Source organism: Besnoitia besnoiti (assembly GCF_002563875.1).
Source record: "Besnoitia besnoiti strain Bb-Ger1 chromosome Unknown contig00007, whole genome shotgun sequence".
NCBI lineage: Eukaryota > Apicomplexa > Conoidasida > Eucoccidiorida > Sarcocystidae > Besnoitia > Besnoitia besnoiti.
This window is the reverse complement of record NW_021703915.1, coordinates 4,038,214-4,060,317: the sequence shown is the minus strand read 5'-3', so window position 1 is coordinate 4,060,317 and position 22,104 is coordinate 4,038,214. Positions and strand designations below refer to the sequence as shown.

Below are 22,104 nucleotides of genomic sequence, written 5' to 3'. Positions count from 1 at the left end.
ACAAGGCCCGTGGAATATATTCGTGCGAGAGGTGCATGCGCTAGCATCTTCTTTTCTCTAAGTGACCGTGCATAGCTGCTTCGCGCCTACGCTGCTGCTGCAGGCGTCTGAACTGCCGCGCTTGCTCAGTACGCACGTGCGTGTGCTGAGCACAACTGAGCCGCATCCGCTTGCCCTACAGGAACACGAATACAGCGCTGACTGATTCCGTTCTCGCAGTATGGGACGCCTCCCTCTTCAACGAGGTGGACGTCCGCCTTCCGTGGCCAAGTGTCCTCGCCCACGGGAGACGCGGGGGGGGCGGGGTTTGGAAACGTCGCTTGCGGTGTTCCCTTCAACAAAGCGCACAAAAATGTGCCTCGGGGTTTCGAACATATCCACGACGGGCAGAACCGGCAACGGCAGTCGAGCGCCGCGCTCGCACTACATCCCACTGACATACGAAAAAGCAAATGGAGCCAAAAGGAGAAAAGACCTGCGTAGGTTTTGCCGCCGAGAACATACACGAAGAGGCAGGCGTTCACAAACAAGTGCGAGGGGGAAGGGGGAAACAAGAAAAAGGATCGACGCTTTCCGCGACTCGCTGACACTAGGCAAAGCACACTATAGCGCCTACGGTGTGCTAGCTAGTTTGGAGATAGAGAAACAAGAGGGGAGAACGAGGATCTACCTATACGTGGAAGCAGGCTGGGGGAGAGACAGAAGGTCACTGTGCGTCTTTTTGAAGGAGGCTGTCCTTGAGGAATCGTCTGCCAAAGCGGAATTCAGTTCGCCACGCCCCACAAGCCACCGACGACAGGGGCACCTGAAGCGGCATCCGGACAAGGTTTTCCGCTCTCCACTCAGTCTGGAGGCGCCTCGGGCTTGGACGAAAGCGACCGCGCGGAGACAGGCAGACCGTCTACCCACGATGGACGCACAGGGAGGCGCTCACAACTCCAAACATGCAGGCGGGGGTAGGAATATCCTCAATCGAGGCGCCTTGTTTTTTGGCTGCCTGCCATTTGCCTAGCCCAGACATGCGTGTGACGAAGCAAGCACGCGTATAGAGAAAGGACGTTTGATGCCGCGCTGCCCACCCCCCACCGCTGACGCGCGACGAGGCCCGACCCACTGTCGCCTCTCCAGCCACGAGCCCCGCGTCCCCGTTAGTTTTGCTTCTCCTAGCACCCCATCTGCTTTGCACTCCACACGACGGATCCTGAAAAAACACAAGTTCACAACGGCAGGACACCAAGAGCGAGTGTCTGTATCGGCGGGAGTGTAGGCGCGTCTTCCGGTACAAACCGCGCGCGAGGCAGCGAAGAAGCCGAAGGCACGCACACGAAAGCACAACGCCATTCGACTGCTTCGTTACTTTGTAGTAGGGGAATCCAGAAGCACCTGACATCGGTGAAGGGGTAGAGCTACCCGTCTAAACACCCGGAGCCATCTGCCCCTGTGGAGTGAAGGGGGCGGCAACGATACACAGCTTATACGGATATGAACGCTCTTTCATGCTCAATGCCGCGTTCGGGAACGCGATTGTGCCGGACGGCATGAAGGGATGTGCATAGCTACTCTGCAGGCTACAATTTGAATGTATACGGCAGTGGCTGCCCGCCTTAACCTCCCCCCGCCCCTCCCACTTCCTTGCGAAACACTGGCAACGTGGCTTACCGTGGACAGTAGAAATTCTCTCATCGCGTCCGTCTTGCACGGGGTGTGCGGCTTCACCAATACCTAGGGCCGTTATTTCTGATGGCAGCAGCAGGCGAGGCATCCGCAGAAGCACACGCATCGGATGTCACCGGTAGCAGCCCGAGGGGCACGGCACAAAACTGCACTCACGCTAATTGAAACTGAAAGACGCGTTTTCGAGGACCTCACGCAACCGCGTCCTCATGCGAACGTTCCACGTAGTTGCGAGCAGGGAACTATTGATGTATTCGCAAGCAAATATCGCGTTTAAAGCGATAAGCAGAACAGCAACGCTCAGAGAAGATAGGAGGTAAGTCGAAACGCAAGGCGCATTCCCGGCGGAACTTTGCAGGTGGGCGTCATAAGCCATTTGCCCCCGACAGACGTACTGGTGGCGGTCTTGTGCGGAACCTTGAGTTGCGCTTGCCAGAGACTGATTTGGTCTTGATCGCTCTCAGAGAAACTCGACCTGCACAATACAACAACATCGTTCACTTCGGCGTCTGTAACCTCCAGGGTAGGACCCCCCGTGCCCAGAGACACCGCCTGCCCCCCCTCCTTCCCCCGCCCGCGAATGTAGGACATGCCTGGCGTGCAATTCAAACCGTCGTCGCCCAGCGTCTCACGAAACATATCGAGACAAGGCAACCAGTGCAGCTTATCGCATACGCGCTCAAGAGGGGCACGGGAGGGCGACTTTAGCTCTGCACAGTTTCTGCCCAGCCAGTAGGCCAAACGAGCCCGGACCGCCGCCCCGGCCTCCAGCCGCCATGCTCGACCAGCGCAGAGGACAAGACTTGGAAAGCAGAGCAGGCGAGAACCGAAGCCTTTGCGGCGCTGGCGCCAAACATCGCGAGGGCGGAACGCCGTCTGAACTCGGGCGGTGCGTCACGCGGACCCCGTGTCCTGCTCTGCGTGCGTGGCTCAGTCGCCCCGACACGGTCTGACCGCCGTCGTCGTCTCTCACCGGTGGAGATACACATGCTGGAAGAGCTGCTCAATCGATGCGCGCGCCCAGGACAGCTGAGGAGAGACACGCACCAAAAGGACGCGCGAATGAGATCGCCAGGCGAACGAGGAACGCCTCGGCAAACGTTCTGCGCCAGTTCAGGAGGTGGTTCGTCCCAAGCGTACGAAAAGCCTTGCGACGATGCCAGTAATGAGCAGCAGAGAGTTCGATTGAAATCGACACATCGAACATCCGTAACTCAGGTGGTATGATCCTTCCCGAAGGCAGCGGTGAATCGCCTACTCTGCAAAGCCCGTTCTACAGCAGAAAGAGACAAACGCGTTCGTCGAGAGCGACCTCTGGCGTCTTCATGATCTAAGCGAGCAAATGGCATGCATCCAACAAGGAAAGAGCAGCCACCTGCCGAAGCGCGTGGATAACCTTGTCGAGACGCAAGCCTTCCCACTCCAGCGGCATCCCTCGGCAAACGTCACTCCCTCTCGCGACGACACCAAGGTGCAGAGAAAGCCGCGCGGCCGCTTCGGAAGAGGCGCTGGCGCTCCACCGCGGCGAGGCACCCGGAAACACACACCGAGCCACAAAATAGGGGACCTCGCAGACCAGACAGGCAATCTCCATACGGCACACAAGCGACGACGGCAGATACTGCCGCGACTTACACCGCGGTACGAGAAGATGGTCGCGAGGCAGTCCATGAAGAAACAACGCATTAAATTCAGCAGCTCATACTTCCTGTAAACAACGAAAACACACCCACCACAGACACGCACAGCAGCCAACGCATACATGCACAGCGCGAGAAACACAACGTACATACAGACGTGAATAGAGACTGGCACATGGATGCATGCATGTAGACGTCCGCTTACACTTACGAGCATGTGTGCGCATAGAACGCGGCGGCGCCGCAGGCGCGCTTTACCCCGATCCTCTGAAACTATCGTCGCCCCCCCCCCCCCTCCCCTGTTGTGAAAAACTCAGCTGTCCCATGCAGCGAAGAGTGCGTGGCTCCAACAGCATCCGGAAAGTGTTCCTGACGTAGGCGACGTGGGAGGGGCTCTACGTGAAGTATGTGAGATGAAGAGTGGGGTGCGGCAACGTCAGCGGCTGTAAGCCGACAAAGTGAAAATCGCGATGCGAAAGCCCTCGCCCTTAGGACGGTTCACTCGACGGTGCTTTACGCACCTAAGCGGCAGGGGCCATTTGACCTCAGGAGATTCCTGCAGCATCTCCTCGCCCGCCTCGCCGTCGTCACTGTCTTCCTTCTCTCCCTTCGTCTTCGAACCCGACGTCGAGCTGCCGTGGCTCTCTCCGCCGTCTCCTTCCTCAGGTGCGGCTGGCGGCGCCAGCTCAGGCTGAGCCGGCGTGCCTTCTTTCTGAGTTTCTTCCTGTCTGTTCCGCGGCGACACGCTGACTGCCTCAGCGGAGGCATTCTCTGTTGCCGTCGAATGCTTTTCGGGGTCCGGCTTCGGCTGTGCGCCGGAAGGGCAAGAAGTCTCGCGCGGCCTCGACGGGGAAATGTCTGACACAGCGGCACGAGGGGCCTCTGCAAGAAGGCTGCCGTCAGGTATGTCTGAGGCACCGGTGTCGCTAGTCGCATGATTTTCTTTATCATCGGGTGTTGCATCTCCCTCGTCCTCTGCCGCTGCATCCTCTTCTACTTCCCCTGCTTCTATCGCTGCCTGTACTCCTTCTACGATCGCGTCGACTGCCCGTCGCAACTCAGCGATTTGCTGGTTGAACTGGAAGGGATCGTCCGTAAACAGAAGCAGATGCGTTTTGCATCTCAACTGAAGGATTTCGAGGAGTTCTCGCTCCGCGTCCGACAAGGTCACTTCAAGCGTCTCTCCGTCCGCGTCTGCTCCCTCTGCCTCTCCCGGCTCCTCTCCCAGGCCCCCGGCCGCCGCGGATCCGGTATCCTGGCTCGTCAGGAGTGTCCGCTTGCGATCTTCGTGATCTACCGCGAGAGCTGCTGCCGCTTCAGCCACAGCGGCGACTGTCGCTTCCCTCCCAGCGTCTCTGTGGCCGCCTCTACCACCACGCGTTCGCTCGCTCTCTGTTTCCGTTTTCCGACCGTGCAATGCGGCCTCGAGTTGCGCGCGGAGAACTGCTTCGCGCGCTCTCCTCCGCTCCGTCCGGACTCCTTCTAAGAGACACTCTAGGTCCTCTTTCTTCTGCTTGTCTTTCTGCAGAAGGGGTTCGACCGCGTCCCGGAAAAAGGCCTGGATTTCCGCCCTGCCTTCAGCGGCACTCACACACGTGTCGGTGGATGCAGCCGTCAGGAGCCCGGCGAACAAACAGCGCTTCGTCGCGGGAGAGAAATGCGACTGCCACAGCTGCTGGAGCAGTTTCACGGTCTTCCCAAACTTGGCCCTCTTCCACATGTGGCGCTGCAAAGTCGCGACAGCGTCCTCGACGCTTTTCGGCTCCGACGCTAAAGGCCCTTTCTGTGAAGCAGCCTGACCAGAGGGCTTTGTCACGGCCTGCTGAGTGGACTCACGGTCTGGCGTCGCCCTTTCCGGCAGCGCAAGGCGACGCCGTTTCTCGTCGGGGAGAACAATACGCCAGGCAGCTTCCGCTGCAGCTCGGCGTCGCTGTTGAAGCAAGTGCTTCTTCTGTCTCTGGTAAATGCCGTCGAGCAAGCGCTCCGCGCGAGAGCGGCCGAGGAGCAGATGAGATTGATCTGCCTGACGCTCGCGCAGAGACGACATCTTGGAGTGCAGCGACGAGAATTGGAAGGGGACTCGCTCCGAATAAAGGACGTATGCCGCGGACAAAGGAAATCTGCAGCGCCAGAGAGGGCTGCGGCCTGAAGCATGAGAACACACGGGGGCGTCTCCAGAAACGAAGGCGCGATGCTGTCGGGACTACAGGCCAGCGTCCCACAGCTGCTAATCCTCCACTTGCTGAAAAGCCTGACACCTGCCCTACCAGACGCCGGTTTGCGAAAACAGGAGATGCAAAAAGGCTTAGTGAAACTGTTCTTCAAGACGCGAGTGCGCACAAAGCATACACAACGCCGAACCAGATGCGCACCCTCCAACGTCAGCGCAGAAAATACACGAGAGGCCTGTTCACGCCCTTTACTTGGGTCGCAACAGACAAAATGAGGGTTGCCGCATATTATTCAAAAGATGAACGAAAAGGCATGTCTCTGGTGGAGGAGAAAATTCAGAACGCTTGGAAGCATGCTCGAGAAAAATGTTGCGTATTTCTTTTCGCAACCGCATGCGCTGCAGTGTTTGAGGACGCGGCAGAAATGGCGCGGAACGACGGCGGCAAAGACCCCTACTGCCACCGCTTCAGGTTCATGTAAACGCCACTGAAACGGCTGAGTAATCGGAGCCGGAAGAGACCATTTCCGTACGCCGCCTGTTGGCGTGTAGGCATCCACGACTGCGGATGGCGCGCACCAGCTACCACAGGAGCTCCACAGTTCTTGTGCCTTCGAGGACACCTACACAGCCCCGGCGACGAAGTTACCTACTCAGAGACAAGGTTCCACGTACCGCACACAGTCACCGCCGTGAGGACTGGCCTTGGAGCATGTTGCCTTGCTGAGCTGTTAAGTCCTGAAACGAGCGCCTCCCTGTAGCAAAGACGCCGTGAGACGCGAGGCGGCTTCTGACAGTTACACGTGCCGTGCTCGTCGGGCGGCCGGTGTGTGGGCTATCTGGGAGTCCGATGGCAGTCGCCAAACGGAAGTGCCGTGAGGAAAAGCAGACAACGACGAAAGACTCCCGAATTCGCGGACGAGGCTCCCGCGGCCGCGTGTACCCCACAAAGAACTGTGTGAAACTCCGTGTGTTCAATATCACACACCACTCTGTCGCGTATTTTTCTTGCCCAAGCGCCGATGGCCGAGATCATCAACACTCTGCCGGGCACCCGCATAGTGTACCTCACCTTAAATGGTCGTTCCGGAAAGAAGCGACGAGTAGCCACAACACGCGGTGGGGACTTTTTAAATGGACAGCAGGTGTAAAACGTATACGGCATGCACTCACCCACCACCAGCAAAGCTGAAATCAGACTACGGACGCGAAGGCATCTAATGCCTTGAGTTCCGCTGCAGTGCAGGGGTGTCCTCGTTGCCAAAGCCACCGCTTCATCCGTCGGGTCCGAGTTCGTGAGATCTGCTGCGACGAGCTCAGCCCACCAGTGCCTGTATGCTGAGCTCATGGTACGTCGTGGCCTTGAATAACCTTTACCGGAGAACTAGTAGCAATAGCCTGTGTCGCCTGCTGTTCTGTAGGCTACCACGGTCTGCAGACCCTTTAAGGCGGCATGGCGCGTGGCTTCGATACGTCGCCACAAGGAGGCATCCGGCAAGAAACGAATTTTCATGCGGGGACGAACACCGCTCTTCTCCACTACACCACACTAGGCAACCTTCCCACTGTAGTGAGCGAAACAGGTAGACTAGCATCAGTCAGGCTCTAGCTATGGCACACCGCTACTCTGGCAGTACCACCGCTAACTCCAGTCTCTTCCGCAACGTGCGCACGGCGGCCACGACGAGACTAGGACGGGGACAGCGCAGTGCGAAAACGACGCTAGTTAGGTAAAACAACATCGCATCACTACGCCTGCTTTGGAGCAGGACCCGGCGCATGATCAACAGAAATTGAGCCAGAGCTACGGCACAGCCCATGTGATGGTTCTGTACGAATGCGTCTCGGGCGGCGGCCACTGCGTGGCACCGGAGGCAGAAAGGAGGCATTTTATAGTCAAACACACCAGTGCACACAATGCCGACAAATGCGAATCTGACGAAAGGAAGAACACCCCCCCACCAAAGGCAACCACATGCATCACATCGAGTCCCTGCTGCCAGTTGTAGCGCTGCACACTATACGCCGCATAAAAACGAAGACGCCCAGCGGTAATCACCCTAAAAGGACTCCTCTTTGTATCCTTCAGCGCGACACAACCAAGCAACAGTGGACAGGTGACGAGAAATTGCCTATGAGGAGTGGCACCACACATGCCAACGCCGCTATCGTGGCGCTGTACTGCAGCTGATTCATGCTACCTGTCTTGTTCGGAGCTCCCAAATGTCGGGTGCAGCAGACGGCGCCGACCCAAAAAGACAGGGCGCACAGCAGTACTCTTGGCGCTGGACTCACACGGTACCGTCTCGATAGTAAAATCTATGCCATCGAGAGAAATCCGCTTGCAGGTCCCCCTGCGTGCGGCAACTCAGCCGTCCGACAATTACAGTTGCTTTGTTCCACCGAAGCGTGCAGCTGATCTATGCAAGTAACAGCGCGCCGCTCCCCGGACGGGGGGTCATATTCGCGCTTGGGCGAAGCCTCGGCTTCCGTCGTCGGCACTGGCTGCGACTTCGCATCCTTATCCTTCTCAGATTTAGGGCCGGTCGCATGGCAAAAGGCGTTGAGCGAGCCTGCCATCGGGACGCCTTCCCCTGCGGGGCTGGGCGCCATCCTTAGCAGTGACAGAAACAGCGGGATCGACGGCATGACCAGGGGCCTCCGGATTCTCGGAAACAGGGACATGCTTCTTCTCAGGCTCGGAAGCGAGAGCAGGGGCCTACTCAGCCTCGGCCTGATCTTCAGGGGCCTCGGCCTGACCTTCGGGGGCCTCGGCCTGATCTTCAGGGGCTTCGGCCTGATCTTCAGGGGCTTCGGCCTGATCTTCAGGGGTCTCGGCCTGATCTTCAGGGGTCTCGGTCTCAGGCTCGGGACTAGGAGGCGGGGGCGGTGGTGCAGTTGCAAGATCGTGGGTACCTTCCACGTCCTGTCACAAACATGAGCAGGACAACAGAGATGCTCGAAATTTTGTGGGCAGGAAATCCCTCAAGGCATCATCGCTTGGCGTCCCTGCCACTCGGTGAAATCGTGAGCACACTCAGACCACGCGAGCCAAATACCGCTGCCATGCGTGTGTGGCTTCGCAGACGGCGGCTACCAAAACGGTCCTCTCTCCTGTTCGTGGCTGCCGTAAGTCGACAATCGCGACCAGGATGTATGGTGCGTCGAGAGCTCTCTCCGTCTTCTTAGGTGTAGTACTTTTGCAGACGGCCTGCAACCTCTCGGCATGCAGAGAACCGCCCGAACTTCGAGACTAACGGCGCACACGGCGGCACTTACAGTAGGAGGCTGCATCATAAAATGAACACAAAGAATGGGGGCAGCCTTGGATGATCCGGAAAGCAGCAGGTGACCTGCGCACTGCGTTCGTCCCCTCGACGTGCCGCACGAGCTGCTGTGCGCGCGTTGCATAGTGGAAACTGCCTGCGCTTAAGATCAGTACCCTTCAGACTAATCGCTTCTTTTGTGAAGCGCGCCTGGCGATTTCAGCTAAGCGCCGCCAATGCACGGTACATCTCTGAATAAATATGCGTGATCCCTGGGCTCTCGTAAGAGTGCACGCCAGAGATGCTTCGTGCCTGGACAAGAGATCCCACATCACCAGACGCATGGCAGATCTCGTTATCCCGTTGGCCTTGGTTTCCGACGACACAAACAGAATAAAAAGAAGCCGACGCAACGACCGGCGGATCCACGAGGTATTTCATCCGAAAGAGGAGCCACACAAAAAAGCACCAAGCTGATTGCGGGTGCTGCTTGCGTTCAAAGTGCACCGGACACGCGGGCACTGCCCACCGAGCCAAGCAGTTCGCTTGACCCCGTCTCGCCAAGTGACGAGGTTTCTGGTCCGCTCTGTCACCAAACTTGTCACTCGTGCCACGCACCGACGCCCGTAAACCGGCAGCCTCCACTGTTCTGCATGGCGCACACACGAAGCCCCTCCTCTCGACTCTGATATTGTGGTCACTGGCGGCAGCCGTTCCAGACTGGGTCGCTCGCGCCTCAGACGTACAGAATCTTCAGTCTGAAAGAACGGGAGAACCGCTATCGCACAACTGTTGAAAGTCAGACCCAACACCGGCTCACTCTGTATGCTCATCCGGACAGTGGCTGCTCCTCATAGCACAAAGAAGGCGAGAGCGGCCCCGCTGAGCTACAGCTTTCTGGTCCGCTTGCGCGATATCGCAGTCAACTTGTATCAGTTGCTTTCAACGCAAGATCCTGCGCATGGCGGACGCGCCACTCAGTGCTGTCTGTAGCCACGCACACACACAGACCGCGACAGAGCATGGATACCGCATTTTGAACGGTGGACGCGGTCGCGCTCCCCCTGGCTTTGCCGCCTCGCAGGGCTGTGCACTCCACAAGGCAGAGCTGCCCAGCGTCTGAAGCGAGAGCCAGGGAGTCGCAGGGTGGAACCATGCCAGTGAGTCAGACAGATACAGTGCAGTGGTCTGCGACGCTAAAGACGCCGCCACGCGCCTCGCGACCGATTGCCAGTGGCTCCATCAATTTGACACACCAAAAAACGCACCAGAGAACAGCATCCAAGCGCGCAGACGGTCCGGCACATCACATACCATGTCGGAGTACCGGCTGTTGCACCGCTTCTGTGCGTCAGACGGAGACAAGTGAGGGTGCGTGATAAGCGTAGCATCCCTTCTGTAGCGTACTTTCTCTTCCAACCTGCAGAGAAGAGCAAACCACACAACCGAAGAACACGGGCATCAACAGCCACTGCCACAGTAAAATACCCACTCTGCCGAGCACTCGCACGACAGAGTATCCACTCAGGAGAGCAGGACACCAAGCAGCAGGTTAAGGGCACGAAAAGTCTCAACCCTCCCAACCACGTGTCGAGAAACGGGGATGTGCGACAAGCAAACCGCAAGCAACCAGCGATCCTGCTGCGAAGCAGAATACGCCGTTGTCCGCTCCCACACACACCTCCACACGGTCACCGAAACCCACCAGGCAAATAAACCGAAGTCACGCATGCTTTGCGGATGCGTAACCCTTCTAGTCACGGGCTCGCCGACGGGAAGGTGAAGATACCCACGCAGACGACCACTCGGGGCATATCCATCCCAAATCTGGGGGAGTTCTGTCACATATTGATCTCCCCCTAGTATTCCGCTTACGGTTCCTCGTCTTCGCCTTCCCCTTCATCCACCACACCCGCATCGCCCGAAGGCCCATCTTGCTCAGTTTCCTCTTCCACCGTCCCTTCCTCTTCCGACTCATGTGTGTCGGGTGTCGGCGCGTCTGGATTCTGTTCCTGTTTTAGCAGGTTATCCAGCTCTTGTAACTCGTCGGAGGTGCCCTGAGGAGTCACAGGACCTGGAAGGGCTGCAAACAGACAGGAGAGTTCGGGGTGCATCTGGAATTCTATAACATAGTGGACCCTCGACGCGCCGCAAAGACGAAGACAGGGGCACACAGCGTTCGCCCAGCAGCGGGTGAGCACGTGCCTTCACTGCTCTCATGCACTCGGAGCGAGGGATGTGGCAATGCGTGCGAATACCCTTTGTCTAGTCACCACGAAACGGTAAAGCATCTCTACGGCCTTGTCATACAACGCGACGCGTCCACAGCCCGCGGAGAGCGCAGATGTGCGTTCAGCTCCCCAGGACTCCGCCCACGTTCACATATCGTGCCGCATTCGGGCCTGCCCTGGCTGGTGTCGCCTACGTGGAATACTCGCGATCAGCGTGATAAGTCCTGCCGAACATGCAACCAGAACTGTTAGAGAGATGGTCATCATTAGAGTTCTTAATCTATTTTCGGTCAGGAACCGTTGTCGTCGCGGAGAGGAAGCCGGGGACCTTCACACAAGAAATCACATGCAGAACCCTCCAGAATTTCGCGCGGCCTTCCACTACTAGAGGCTGGAAGAAGGATAATCTTGTGTACGCGGGTGCAGGCGCCTGTTCAGTGTGACAAGCAAATGGGGGCTTTTCTCTGACCCCGTTACGGCGTGACGCGAGCAGAGTCCGGCTCGGCAAGTTGCCACTACTCTCGACGAAGTTCCTGAAGGAGCGACCACCGGCGATCCCGCCTCTTCATCCCACAGCCCTTACCTCGTCACCCGTTCGACGTCGGTGGCTTCAGGCGCCGCCGCCTGCTCTGGCTCTTCGTTGTTCCAGTCTTCGGCGGCCAGGACAGGATTTTGCTCTTGACTGCCGTGGTCTCCAGTTGAGGCTGCGACAAAGAGCGAGGTACTGGCACCGCTGTCGTGCGTCAGAGGGAAATAGCCACTCAGCAGCACACAAACACATAGGAAGGCCGCAGCAACAGCCGGGGTCGACCCGAACGACTGCACAAGGCCAAGCCTGACACGGCCGGTCTTAGAAAAAAGACCCGTCATTTTTTTTCGCAAGTGCCAGATGAGTCAAAAACAGGTGATATCGTAGGGTGGAAAAACGGCAGGATGAAATCTGTAAAAATGCTCCCACCAGGAATGCAGATGCACGCAAAAGCACACAGGTAAAGCCGTTAAACCCCAGGTTTCGGTGAGACAATCTTGTGTCGGCGGTGGGCGCAGACTCTGCGCCAGGCCGCTGTGCATCCGCTGACCTTGCGCGCTGTTCGGCAGCACCGTGGAAGTGGTGGGGTGCATCCGCCGCGGCACCGCAGTCCCCGCACCTTGCACAATCCGCTTCCCCGGTGCACCCAATCCGTCGGCGGCAGGGCCTGGCGAAGAGCGACCGCTCTCCCTTCCCCACGCAGGCTGCACAGCGGGGCACCTGCGCGCGCCAGGCAACGCGACTGCTGCAGTGTCCCCAACTGGTGAACACGCGGGGTCGGCAAAGAAAATAGACGTCACCGCAGTGTGAAGCGGCTTCTCTGACCTCGGGCGCGCCAGTCTTCGCAAGGGGAAGAAGCAGGCCTGAGTTGGCCCGAAATGGCAACTATGCACGTGTTCCCAGCGTGGCGGACGGACAGATTTTCCGCTCCACGTGAATTTTCGCCTCACTCCAGGTTCGTGGATAACAAGGAGTTGGTGTGAACCGAGCGGCTTGTCAGGAACGGCAGTGACTCACACCAACCGCTATGTGCCTGTGCGAGTGCAAGGCTCAGCGTCCCGTAGGGGCGAACCGCGCGGGATGTGGTTTTTGTTATTTACCCCCGGCGAAATTGTACAATGGAAACAACGAAGACAACGGCATGCCAATCGACTCTGTTTCCGTACGCTCGAGTTGCACGCAGGACACTCCGCAAAACTCGGCCAACCTTCGCTGGCAGTTGCCCTGTGGGCATCGGTCTTCAGCTGCTCGTCTCCTTTATGGGTTGGCATGCTGTGTGCGCTGATGGTATAGTCTGTGTGTCGTCGCGAACGCCACCTGCCCACTTTTCGTGTTGGGGATAACTGGTAGTAGTCCACACTCTTGTTAGCCACCACAGTGGACAACGAGTCTAGCCACTTAGCCGTATTCCACGAGAACACCACTGTCGCCCGGGTTCGTGCGGATTCAAGCCGGTTTCGGAGTGTGTAGATGCAGCCGTGATCGACTTGGTCAGCGTCGTCTGCCGGCACCGTCCGCTGATGCTTCGTACGCCGTGCTCACGTGCGGAGTCGCTTGGGGGCACAGACGGATTCTCTCGACTGACAGTTATTTTTCTGTAGTGGGGAGTGCCCATCTGACTGCGTCAAATATGGCAGATATAGATCCACAGATACAGAACTGGAACAGTGCGAATCCCTCTATTCTCCACCGTATGCCATTCTGTCGCGTTTCTCTGTTGCCCACGCGATGGATGCCCACACCGTGAACGTTCCACCGGGCACCTGCGTATCGCCCGTAACTGTTTTGTGTATTCCCAGCTCTTGCTCGGATGAAGAGGCCAGTGTCCCGCAACGAAACTTCGTCAGAGAGCTGCGTCCGTCTGAGGCATTGAATGAGGCGCGATCTGCAAGGAACGTCGACCAATTCAGAAATAGTGTAGTCATATCGCAAATTGTTACGTCTGGCGCTGACAAGAAGTCTTATCTTATTATTTCTCAACACCATGGGAGTAGCGCGTTGATGAGGAAGTGCCAATCGCACCTGAGGATGAGAATTGACCGTATTCTTAGACATGCCATCGCGAATTTAAGACGTGACCATCGTATCATTCAATGGGAAAGTGCGTTGTGGATGAGCCACACAGCTTCGTTTTTGGGAGGACAAGCTTCTGTAATTCATAGGATTACAGATGTCGGTTCAGCATTCCGATGTGCTCAGGCACCATCTTGTACAGTTTCAATAAGACAGTACTGGCAAGAGAAAGAGCAGCAGGATCAGTATTCATGGCTCTCCATAAAACAGCTGGCTTTTTATTGTTCCTCGCATGCCTCGAGCAACCAGTAAGTGTCAGCGTACTCATCTCCCACAATCTGATGGTTCGATCGTTCTGGTGTTCAGAGCTGTTTGCGGTGCCCCAGAGCGATGCGGTCTTCAGTAGTCACGGTGAGTAATGGCTAAATGCAACTTGATGCAAGAGAGCAGATCACTGCAGCCAATAACTTGAATGCGTTCTACTTGTGTGGGGAAGAGTGTTGCGGGACAAACACTCAAGAACGGTGGCTTGGAGACACGCTGCTCTTAGCACCAAAATCGCGATGGTGCAGCCCGCCCTCGCTCAAGCCTCATGCATCTGAACGCATGTTTGGACAGCTCTTTACGACATTCCGGAGCGGAAAAGTACTGTGTTTCAGTAGGTGTGACCTGTGTTTGGTTATGACTTCCGCTCCTGTCTTCTAGAAAGACATAAGACTCAATAGAAGTCATGCATCTTGCTGGCTTTCGTCCCTGACCATGCGTTACGGTCAGTTCCCGTTGCACCCTGCGTGGCCTCCCACCAGGGGAGTTGGCAAAAAGATACCTTGCAAGGTTCTCCATTGTGAGTCCTCACCACTAGTTCATGCGTCAGGCACTCTAGTGTTGGACATTTTTCGTATTATTGTTGTAGAAGGGCTCGAAAAGCCGTTCGCCTTTAGCTTGTGCGAGGTAAAGCACCACCCCATTCATGATCTCGAAGGCTGACAGACTTTGCTGCGAGCAGCAGGAAAGAGCTTTCCACGGTCAGAAGCCGTCGCCCCTGCAAGCATTGGTTGCGTCCTAGCTGAGGAAACCGTACATTGACACGCGTGGGGCTCATGCTTGTCCAGAACGGGACACAACTGATGACTGCGGGAGTGCCAGTGTCGTGTCATTTCCTCTCGCGGCTGTAATCCACTCAGTATTTCCAGCTCGTCGCGTAACTTCGTTCGTTAAAGTCCACATGACAACAGAAGACCACCGCCACGAGACACACTGTACGGATATTGGCGCCAAGCGCCCCTGTCCAACCAGGGGACCGAGCCTGGCTACTGTGATCTGCCGGTTTCACTGGAGTTTTACTTTCGATACAACATGTGCTGACCCTCCCACAGCTCTGGTCTTCCGTCAGAGTGAGCTCGTTTCTACCCCGTCAAGCATGCCATTCCCGCACCTCTCAGAAAAGTTGTCGCGGCAGGAGGATACAGCTTCCTTCGTCAGCTTGTTCTCGCTGTGTTGCGAGACGGAGCAACCGTTATTTCCTTGTGTCTGAGCGCTTACGCCAGCGTTCAGTTGGCGCTTCGTCGGGTCACTGCACGCTCGGGCTGCAGGACGGCGCATTCTCCTTCATCGCACTCTCGGCACCTCTGAAACGGGAGATGCTTATATACGAACTTTAGAGGAATTACCTGAACCCCCAACTGCGGATTCTGGCCGACAGCTCCAACATCTTTGTGTTTTGGTCGGAATGGTGCGTCAAAGTGCAACCACTATCCTCATATTTTTCCATCGTGGCGTCAATCGTCAGCCATGTTTGCGAGCTTTGGCTTAGAAATGGCCTCTACGGCTGCACCCTCGTCGCCAACTCTCCGAGCAGCTTCGAAGCTTGTAGGGCTTCTCTTATTTTCCGCTCTTTTCCATGCCTTCAGTGTGGATGGCAACAGCAGCACCGGTCCAGCGCCACCGTCGCCCGGTCCCGTCTCTGCCGAGAAGCGAGAAGCGAGAGCGGCAGTGAGGGCGCTCAATGCCGCAGTGAGGCCCGGAACGTTTGATACTATCGTTAGTGTTGGACGCAACGCCAGTGCAATGATGGTGCTTCCCCTCCGACAGGGATCAAAGGCGGTAGCGGAGCGCTCGCACACAGAACAGATACATAAACCTGCTTTGCCGAGAGGGGACACGAGCGGCATACCAGTAGAACTCTATGGTTCTCAGCCCTTTGAAGGCGATCATAACGGCAGGAGACGCCCGCGGATGCTGCAGCCGCAGAATGAGGGTAGCCTGCGCAGAGTAAGGATTCGCTCTCTGCAGCGGAACAGTCCCCGCGAGAAACGGCTGCTGCACGTAACAGTTTATAGAGGAGATGTTCCGGGTATTCCTTGTGTGTTTATCTTCCGTACGTCACTGCTGCCTTCGTTGTAGCCTTGCGTTGTCGTTTTGGCATTTACGTACAACCACGCCTCGGCAGGCAGCGTATGCTTTCGCTTCTGTGTGGTCACAGTAAATGCGGGCCCATGAGGTAGTCAGTCCCCTGGCACTGAATAGGGTACGGGCCGCGCGCTGCGGAGGTTTAATTCACGGCATACCACAGGGATATATTTTTGGTACGTTTGCCACACACGTCTGAGTCTCTGCGTGTCACCTCTCAGGAGCTCGGTGCGTTACCTACCAGAGATCATGCATCTGTGTTCACCGGAGGGTAAGCCAACTACACGGCTAAGCGGGCAAAATCAGACTTTCCGACGTATCTAATCGCTTAGCCGCCGGATGAATACAACTGCGCTATGGGCAGCTTTCTGTGTCTGAGGAGAAACTTCGTATGCGTTTTGAAGCGGCTACACGTCTCTAACGAGTCATTGTGCGTTCCGCGTCAACAGCGACAGCTGTTTTGCTTCTTTCCTTCTCGAGTCCCAGGAGGCTAGTCTCTCCAATCACGCTGGAAAAGGCCGCTCGCATACTTGAGTCTCTTTGCGGAACGTCCCGCCCCCTGGCCGCGTCTTGGAACCCTGTACACGTGGCACACGAGCGAATGCCGCGGGGCAGGAAATCTGACAAAACCCGCGGTACCTACAGTGCGTGATGAGGGCCAGTACCACCGACCTACGGCTCCCCACTCCGTGCGTGATTGCGTGGGCCTGCCTTTTGCTGCTCACTCTTGAGCAGGTATTATGTGCACGCCCCAGACCGAATGCAGCTTCAAGGCTCTCCCTTCGCTACCCCCTGCTCATCATGCAACAGAGATATGTTCTGGGCGAAGCGTGAGAACTTCGTCTTTGCCTTCGTAACCCTCTTAGCCACAGCCATCATAAGTGAAACTCTACATCAAGTTCGGGTCCGACGCGAGGTTCGGCGTCGCCAAAGAGGGGGCAGTGTCAGCTCATCGTCGAATTCGAGTCTGCCGTCGTGGCGCGATTGGCGGAGCCACCGACGCATCCATCCACATGACATCAGCCTCTACGCCCGTCGCATTGGAAGAGGGTTTCCCGACGACAGAAGCGACTACTATTACCGTGCGCGCAGTACGTCGGAGGACGAACTCGAATTACCCAGGCATCGATATAGGGGCAAGGCAAGAGTAACCCCTTTTTCACGGAGGTACAGAGCACCCTGGGCCGACCGAACCTATGACGCTTCGATAAAGGAGGAGGAAAAGGAACCTCACCATCCACACACCGGTGTTCCAGCTGCCGCTGCAACGAACGGTGGCATTCGCCGCGCGAGCGGTCCGTCGCGGCTGCATCAATTGCAAGACAGCTCCGCAAGAGTGCTGCTGACGTCCGCCGAGCGTGAACTAGCCTCGCCCTCTCATGGGAGCTCCGACGCAGTGGCTGTACCGCAAGTTGCACCTGACAAACAAACGTCCACCTCAGAAGGGAAGCTTGCTCGATCGCCAGTTTTAAGCGGCAGCGCAGGACAAACCAGCACCGCCGGTGCACTGACGCAGCAGAGCACTAAGCTGCCGGATCCAACGGGAGCTATTTCAGGATCCGTAGCCAGGCTCCCGTGTTCCTGCGAACATGCAAAGAAGGGTGTCTGAGCCGCTAGCCTCTCGCATTGGACAGGGGGGAGAAGTGCCATCAGGGAATCGCTGTCTCTGCGGCTTACGACCGCCGAACGCTACGGCACATCGACCATAAACCCTCGGAAAGGCGGGCACATGAGGTCACTAGCACCGTTCTCGTGCGCCGCGAAACACGCAGCGCCATGTTTATCGGGGTAGTGGGCATTGCCGTGAGACAAGGCCTCACAGCGCTAAAGCGTGAGACGATAAATGCTTCCTGAAGAAACGAAGCAGAGAAGTAGAATCTGGCGAAGACACCTCTTTAGCGTTCTGCAAATGGCTCGCGATCATCGTGTGAGGTCGGCGTTTTCTTGAAACGTGTGTGATATGAGCACCAGTAAGCGTCGAGGTGGTGCTCCCTTAGCGAGGTACACTGGTGACCGAGGGAGAAAGAGGTGTTACGCCGGCGGCGAAACCGACAGATGTGCATAATGCACTTGTAGCGGACTCTCTGAGACGGTGCAGAGAGTGTCTTCAGGCAGCAGGGACTGCCGCAGCACTGAAGAGTTATGAACGTGTCGGTGAAATTCACAGTGTAGATCTGGTCTGCAGCTTTGTCGCCATTTGACAGTTCTACGTCAGCAGAAAGTGACACAGGCGTTGCCGATGTGCTCACCAGGGCACGGTACCCCGTGATCTGGCAGGTCGAGAAAGGGCCGATGTGCAGTGGACGCTATTTGATTGCGGTCGCCTCGACGGCTGCTGTGGTGACGGTATCTCAAGAACGGAGGAACAAGCCGCTAGGGCGATGCACGAAGGCAAAGAGGAGAGAATGTTGTCTTGCAGCCGAACTTTTCGGCGACGTGACTACCACAGGTTGTGAAAGGTCTCATGCCCGGTCGCAGCCGATGTGCCTTCTGCTAATGCTGTAAACCCGACACGTGGGTCCGGATGAATGATTCGGCCTCCCACGTGATTTGAACGTGCGACTAGGGAAGAAAGGGAAACGAGTTGCATTCTTGTCCTGCTATTTTTAGGGCGGAACAGCCTTTTGGTGCAGTTGCATGTGACCCAGCGTAAACTCAGAAGAAGGCTGCGAGCTGCATGGCCACGGCATTCATAGCGCGCACTCTCACGTGGAGAACTTTCCGCGCATGCTTCAGAGACCACTTACCAACACCTTTTACATTCCTTTGTCGTGGGTTTTTTTACCTGCCCTGTGGTGAAGTAGTAGTAGACCTCTTCAGCCTCTGGTTGCGAACGCACACGCCGCCATATATACCCAAAGAGCTTACGCAAGGGTGCATTAGTAGCCCTACTCAGCACTCCGTACCCTAAAGAAAAGTTATAGACGAACACTGGGAAATGATGCCATGGTCTGCTAGAGGACGCGATTACTACACGGTCCTGCACGGCGCCCGATCACCGGGGCATACGTTCACGAACATTTCAACTCATTGCGCCGCTCTGTCTGAACTTCCCCTAGCATCCTGTTGGACCTGGTAGAACTTGAGCAGCGTGTGGATTCGAGCATTCGTGTTTGTCTGAATGATGGGAGACGGAGTTGTCAGTTCCCAAAACACCAAAGAGAACATCTATCTGGCCCAGTAGCTTGGACATGAACGTCACATGCAGTCAAAAATTTGGTGGCCACGGTGCCACCGTGGTAGCTCGCAGAAACACGATAGGTCATGCTTTGTGCATATCGGAAACCTACAGCTAAATCTCATGCGAATAGCTTCTACACTGCATCGATTTTCATCTTCCGCTTGCCCCCATCAACAAGAAGTCGAGCAGGCTGCTTCACGCCCTTTCACGATGCGCTGTAAGACGGCAGGCAATCCAATAAGTGCCACTCAGGCATCATCCTCAGAGCATGCCAGTTCACACACGACAGATTTAAGTAGCCTCTTGCCTGGGAAGAAACATCGTGGTGTGCTGCCTCGCACACAAACAGGGGTATTCGCAGGTGCGTGCCATTGCCGCTTGCCCTCCGACGCCCTCGAATGACGTGTCTCCCCTTGCTCCTTAAAGCTTAGCGATGGCGCTGCTCTCCGGTTTGAACGACGGATCTTTTCCAAGCAGTAAACGGCGCACCTCTCCCGGTGCCATCTGTTCTCCTCTGCTGCGGCCGTAAGACGCGTTATACAGCAGGCGGCATACGAAGGCTAATCCCTGCTGTACAGTGTCAATGGCCTTGAGAACTGAGGTGGTCACGTCTCGAGTGGCCTCGCCATCGTGTGCCGCTTCAGGGTCCGAGTTTTCTGGGACGACAGACATCGACTCGGTCGAGATTTCTTTTGGACTGCTGTCGTATAGATTCGAGGAGGCTTCTCGTTCTGTCTGTGCCATTGACAGCAGCGCCTCCATGGCCGTAGTCGTGCCGTGTAACTCAGGTCCCATGACGCGCGTTGTCGCGAGTAACGCGAGCGGGATCCTGCCAGGTAGCCCGCCCCTCGTCCGCGACGCCCGGCTGTTCCGAGGGCTGGCCGGCCCCGTCATCTTGTCCTCAGATACGAATTGAGGAGGGTGGCTGTCGTCAACAGCTCCCCGGTCGCTCCAAGTGGAATCGTCATCGTAATGTGCCGCCGCGGCGTGCAACGCACCGCCGACACGAGAGAGCATTGTGTAGGCCGATAACAAAGCTGGGACCGCCGCATGGAAAGATGATGCGGCTGCAGTGGAAGCAAGAGAAAGTGCTCTTCTGTTAGCGTTGTGAAGCGCGCGAGTATATTCACTGAGCAAGCTTTTTGACTTAAGACCCTCTCCATTTCTGTATCTGCGCGACCACGCAGATAAGACTTCCACTGCCACCTGCTGCGCCACTACGGCGAGGAGGAGCCGAGCTGCCCATCGAGAGCGTGCCTGCGAACTTTCACACTGCGGATCCCCGTCGGTCTCGCATCGCCCTGATCGTACCTTCCGGGAGTGGTTTCGGCTGTCACATGAGGCGATGACTTGACGGAGAACATCGGCCACGCGTGTTGAAGGAAATCCTCCTGATGTGCCAGACGCTGGCTTCAACATCCCTTTGGGTCCAGTGCTAGGCAGCATAGTGCTTTCCACAGCTCCACAAGCGGGTTCTTGTGTCTGGCACCCGTCGCAACCTGGAGTGAAGACTCCGCATTTGGGAGAACCTTGTCGCAAGTGTTGAAGTAAATGCTGTAGCACCAGAATGATTTGTGGAGGCGAAAGGCCGAGCAGCGTTGGCGTGTCCGGGGCCAATCCTGCTGCCGCCGTAAAAAGCAGCGAAACGCGATCCATCCCGAACATACGCTTGACGACGTACCTAGATGACTTCGTGACGCAGCAGAGTCCTTTGTGCCGTTGGTATTCATGAAAGAAAAATCGAAGCCGCTGGTTTTTGACTCTACCCTATCTTGCAAAGGGGTCCAACATCTCGTTGAACCCCCTCGGCCCAACGTGCTCCTCTTGCGGGTGCTGGTGGTAGGAGCTGGAGGAAATACTTCAGCAGCCAGCAGGTGTGCAGTGGCCTCGATCGGCGACACACGGCTTTCTTTCACCGTGTTGCGAGCAAATGGCTGGTGCCTTGCACAACAGCCGGGACACACTTGCGGCTCACTGACACCAAACCTGGGCCTGAACTATAAACACAACGAACGTTCTTTTGCCTTTGTTTCCAAAAAGCGGGTACAACTCTACGCTGCCCTTTCTCCCTTGCAATGCGTAAACACAATAATACGCTTTAACAACAGCGCACGAATGAACTGAACCAATCTTAGAGATATAAACCAAACAGGAATCGATAATAGTTTCCGCGTAATAACGCATCCGGCGAAAGGCCCGTTCACTTGTGGGCGAGTGCCAAAAATATCCGCGGCACTGGCGGAACGTTACAGAGGCTCTTTTCTGTCTGTATACTAGCAGTCTAGATGGAACTAATGCACCACAATGTTAGGCAGCCCGCACATCCCCTATTTATCAAATTTATGGCGAAAGTGAAATCCGGTGAGTCATGATTGACTCACCAGTTCTGTGATGGGGGTGGCGGAGATAGCAGAATTCGCGCCGCGTGCACTAAGCGCGATCTACGTATCCGATGTGCGCTGCTCTGTGGCTCGCCTGGATTGAGTGACTGTTTCGCTGGATTTCAGGGCAGATATCTTACAAGTGTGTTGACCCGCGGCCGACGCGAAAACCTGGTAGACAGTCCTTCGGATTTTCTGAAGAAGTCTTCACCACGGTCGTGGCAAAAACAGGTAAATCCCGCATGTTGCTACGGTTGGATTTCTGTTTCTCCGCGTTAGTGCTCGTGTGGGGTTGGCTATACTCCCTGAACTGGAAATGAGACTCTTAACGCTGCGAAGAATTCGACATGGCCGCTCCTAAAAGAGGGCGAGAAACCACGATGCCTCGGACAACACGCAGTGCAGTCGCTTCTCAGTTTCAGCGGGAAAGAAGAGGCCTGACAAACCAGCTGGTCGACTTGAAGCAGAGGAACAGAAACCATGCCACGTGCTTCTCGGATTGACAAGGGTTTAGGGTTCTTACAGCGTTGTGTTGGTGGGGCGCCCAGTTACGAGCTACAGACCGCATAAAATCCTGGCATAGCTTTCGGGCAAATCCACACCATTTAAG

At 56.4% G+C, this 22,104-nt stretch overlaps 3 protein-coding genes across 3 annotated transcripts; all 3 read right to left on the bottom strand.

The window, feature by feature from the left end:
- Positions 1-1,163: 1,163 nt before the first annotated feature.
- BESB_075570 (uncharacterized protein) lies at positions 1,164-5,361 on the bottom strand (the record flags this gene model as incomplete). The annotated part of the gene is made up of 6 exons (XM_029365930.1): positions 1,164-1,201; positions 1,660-1,737; positions 2,070-2,149; positions 2,648-2,703; positions 3,310-3,382; positions 3,836-5,361. The coding sequence occupies 6 exons, from the start codon at positions 5,359-5,361 to the stop codon at positions 1,164-1,166; spliced, it is 1,851 nt and encodes a 616-aa protein (XP_029218414.1).
- Positions 5,362-8,203: 2,842 nt separating this feature from the next.
- BESB_075560 (putative RPGR) lies at positions 8,204-11,851 on the bottom strand (the record flags this gene model as incomplete). The annotated part of the gene is made up of 5 exons (XM_029365929.1): positions 8,204-8,410; positions 10,065-10,170; positions 10,626-10,833; positions 11,176-11,309; positions 11,565-11,851. The coding sequence occupies 5 exons, from the start codon at positions 11,849-11,851 to the stop codon at positions 8,204-8,206; spliced, it is 942 nt and encodes a 313-aa protein (XP_029218413.1).
- Positions 11,852-19,533: 7,682 nt separating this feature from the next.
- On the bottom strand, positions 19,534-20,769 carry BESB_075550 (uncharacterized protein; the record flags this gene model as incomplete). The annotated part of the gene is made up of 1 exon (XM_029365928.1): positions 19,534-20,769. One exon carries the CDS (start codon positions 20,767-20,769, stop codon positions 19,534-19,536), a length of 1,236 nt encoding a protein of 411 aa, XP_029218412.1.
- Positions 20,770-22,104: the final 1,335 nt, after the last annotated feature.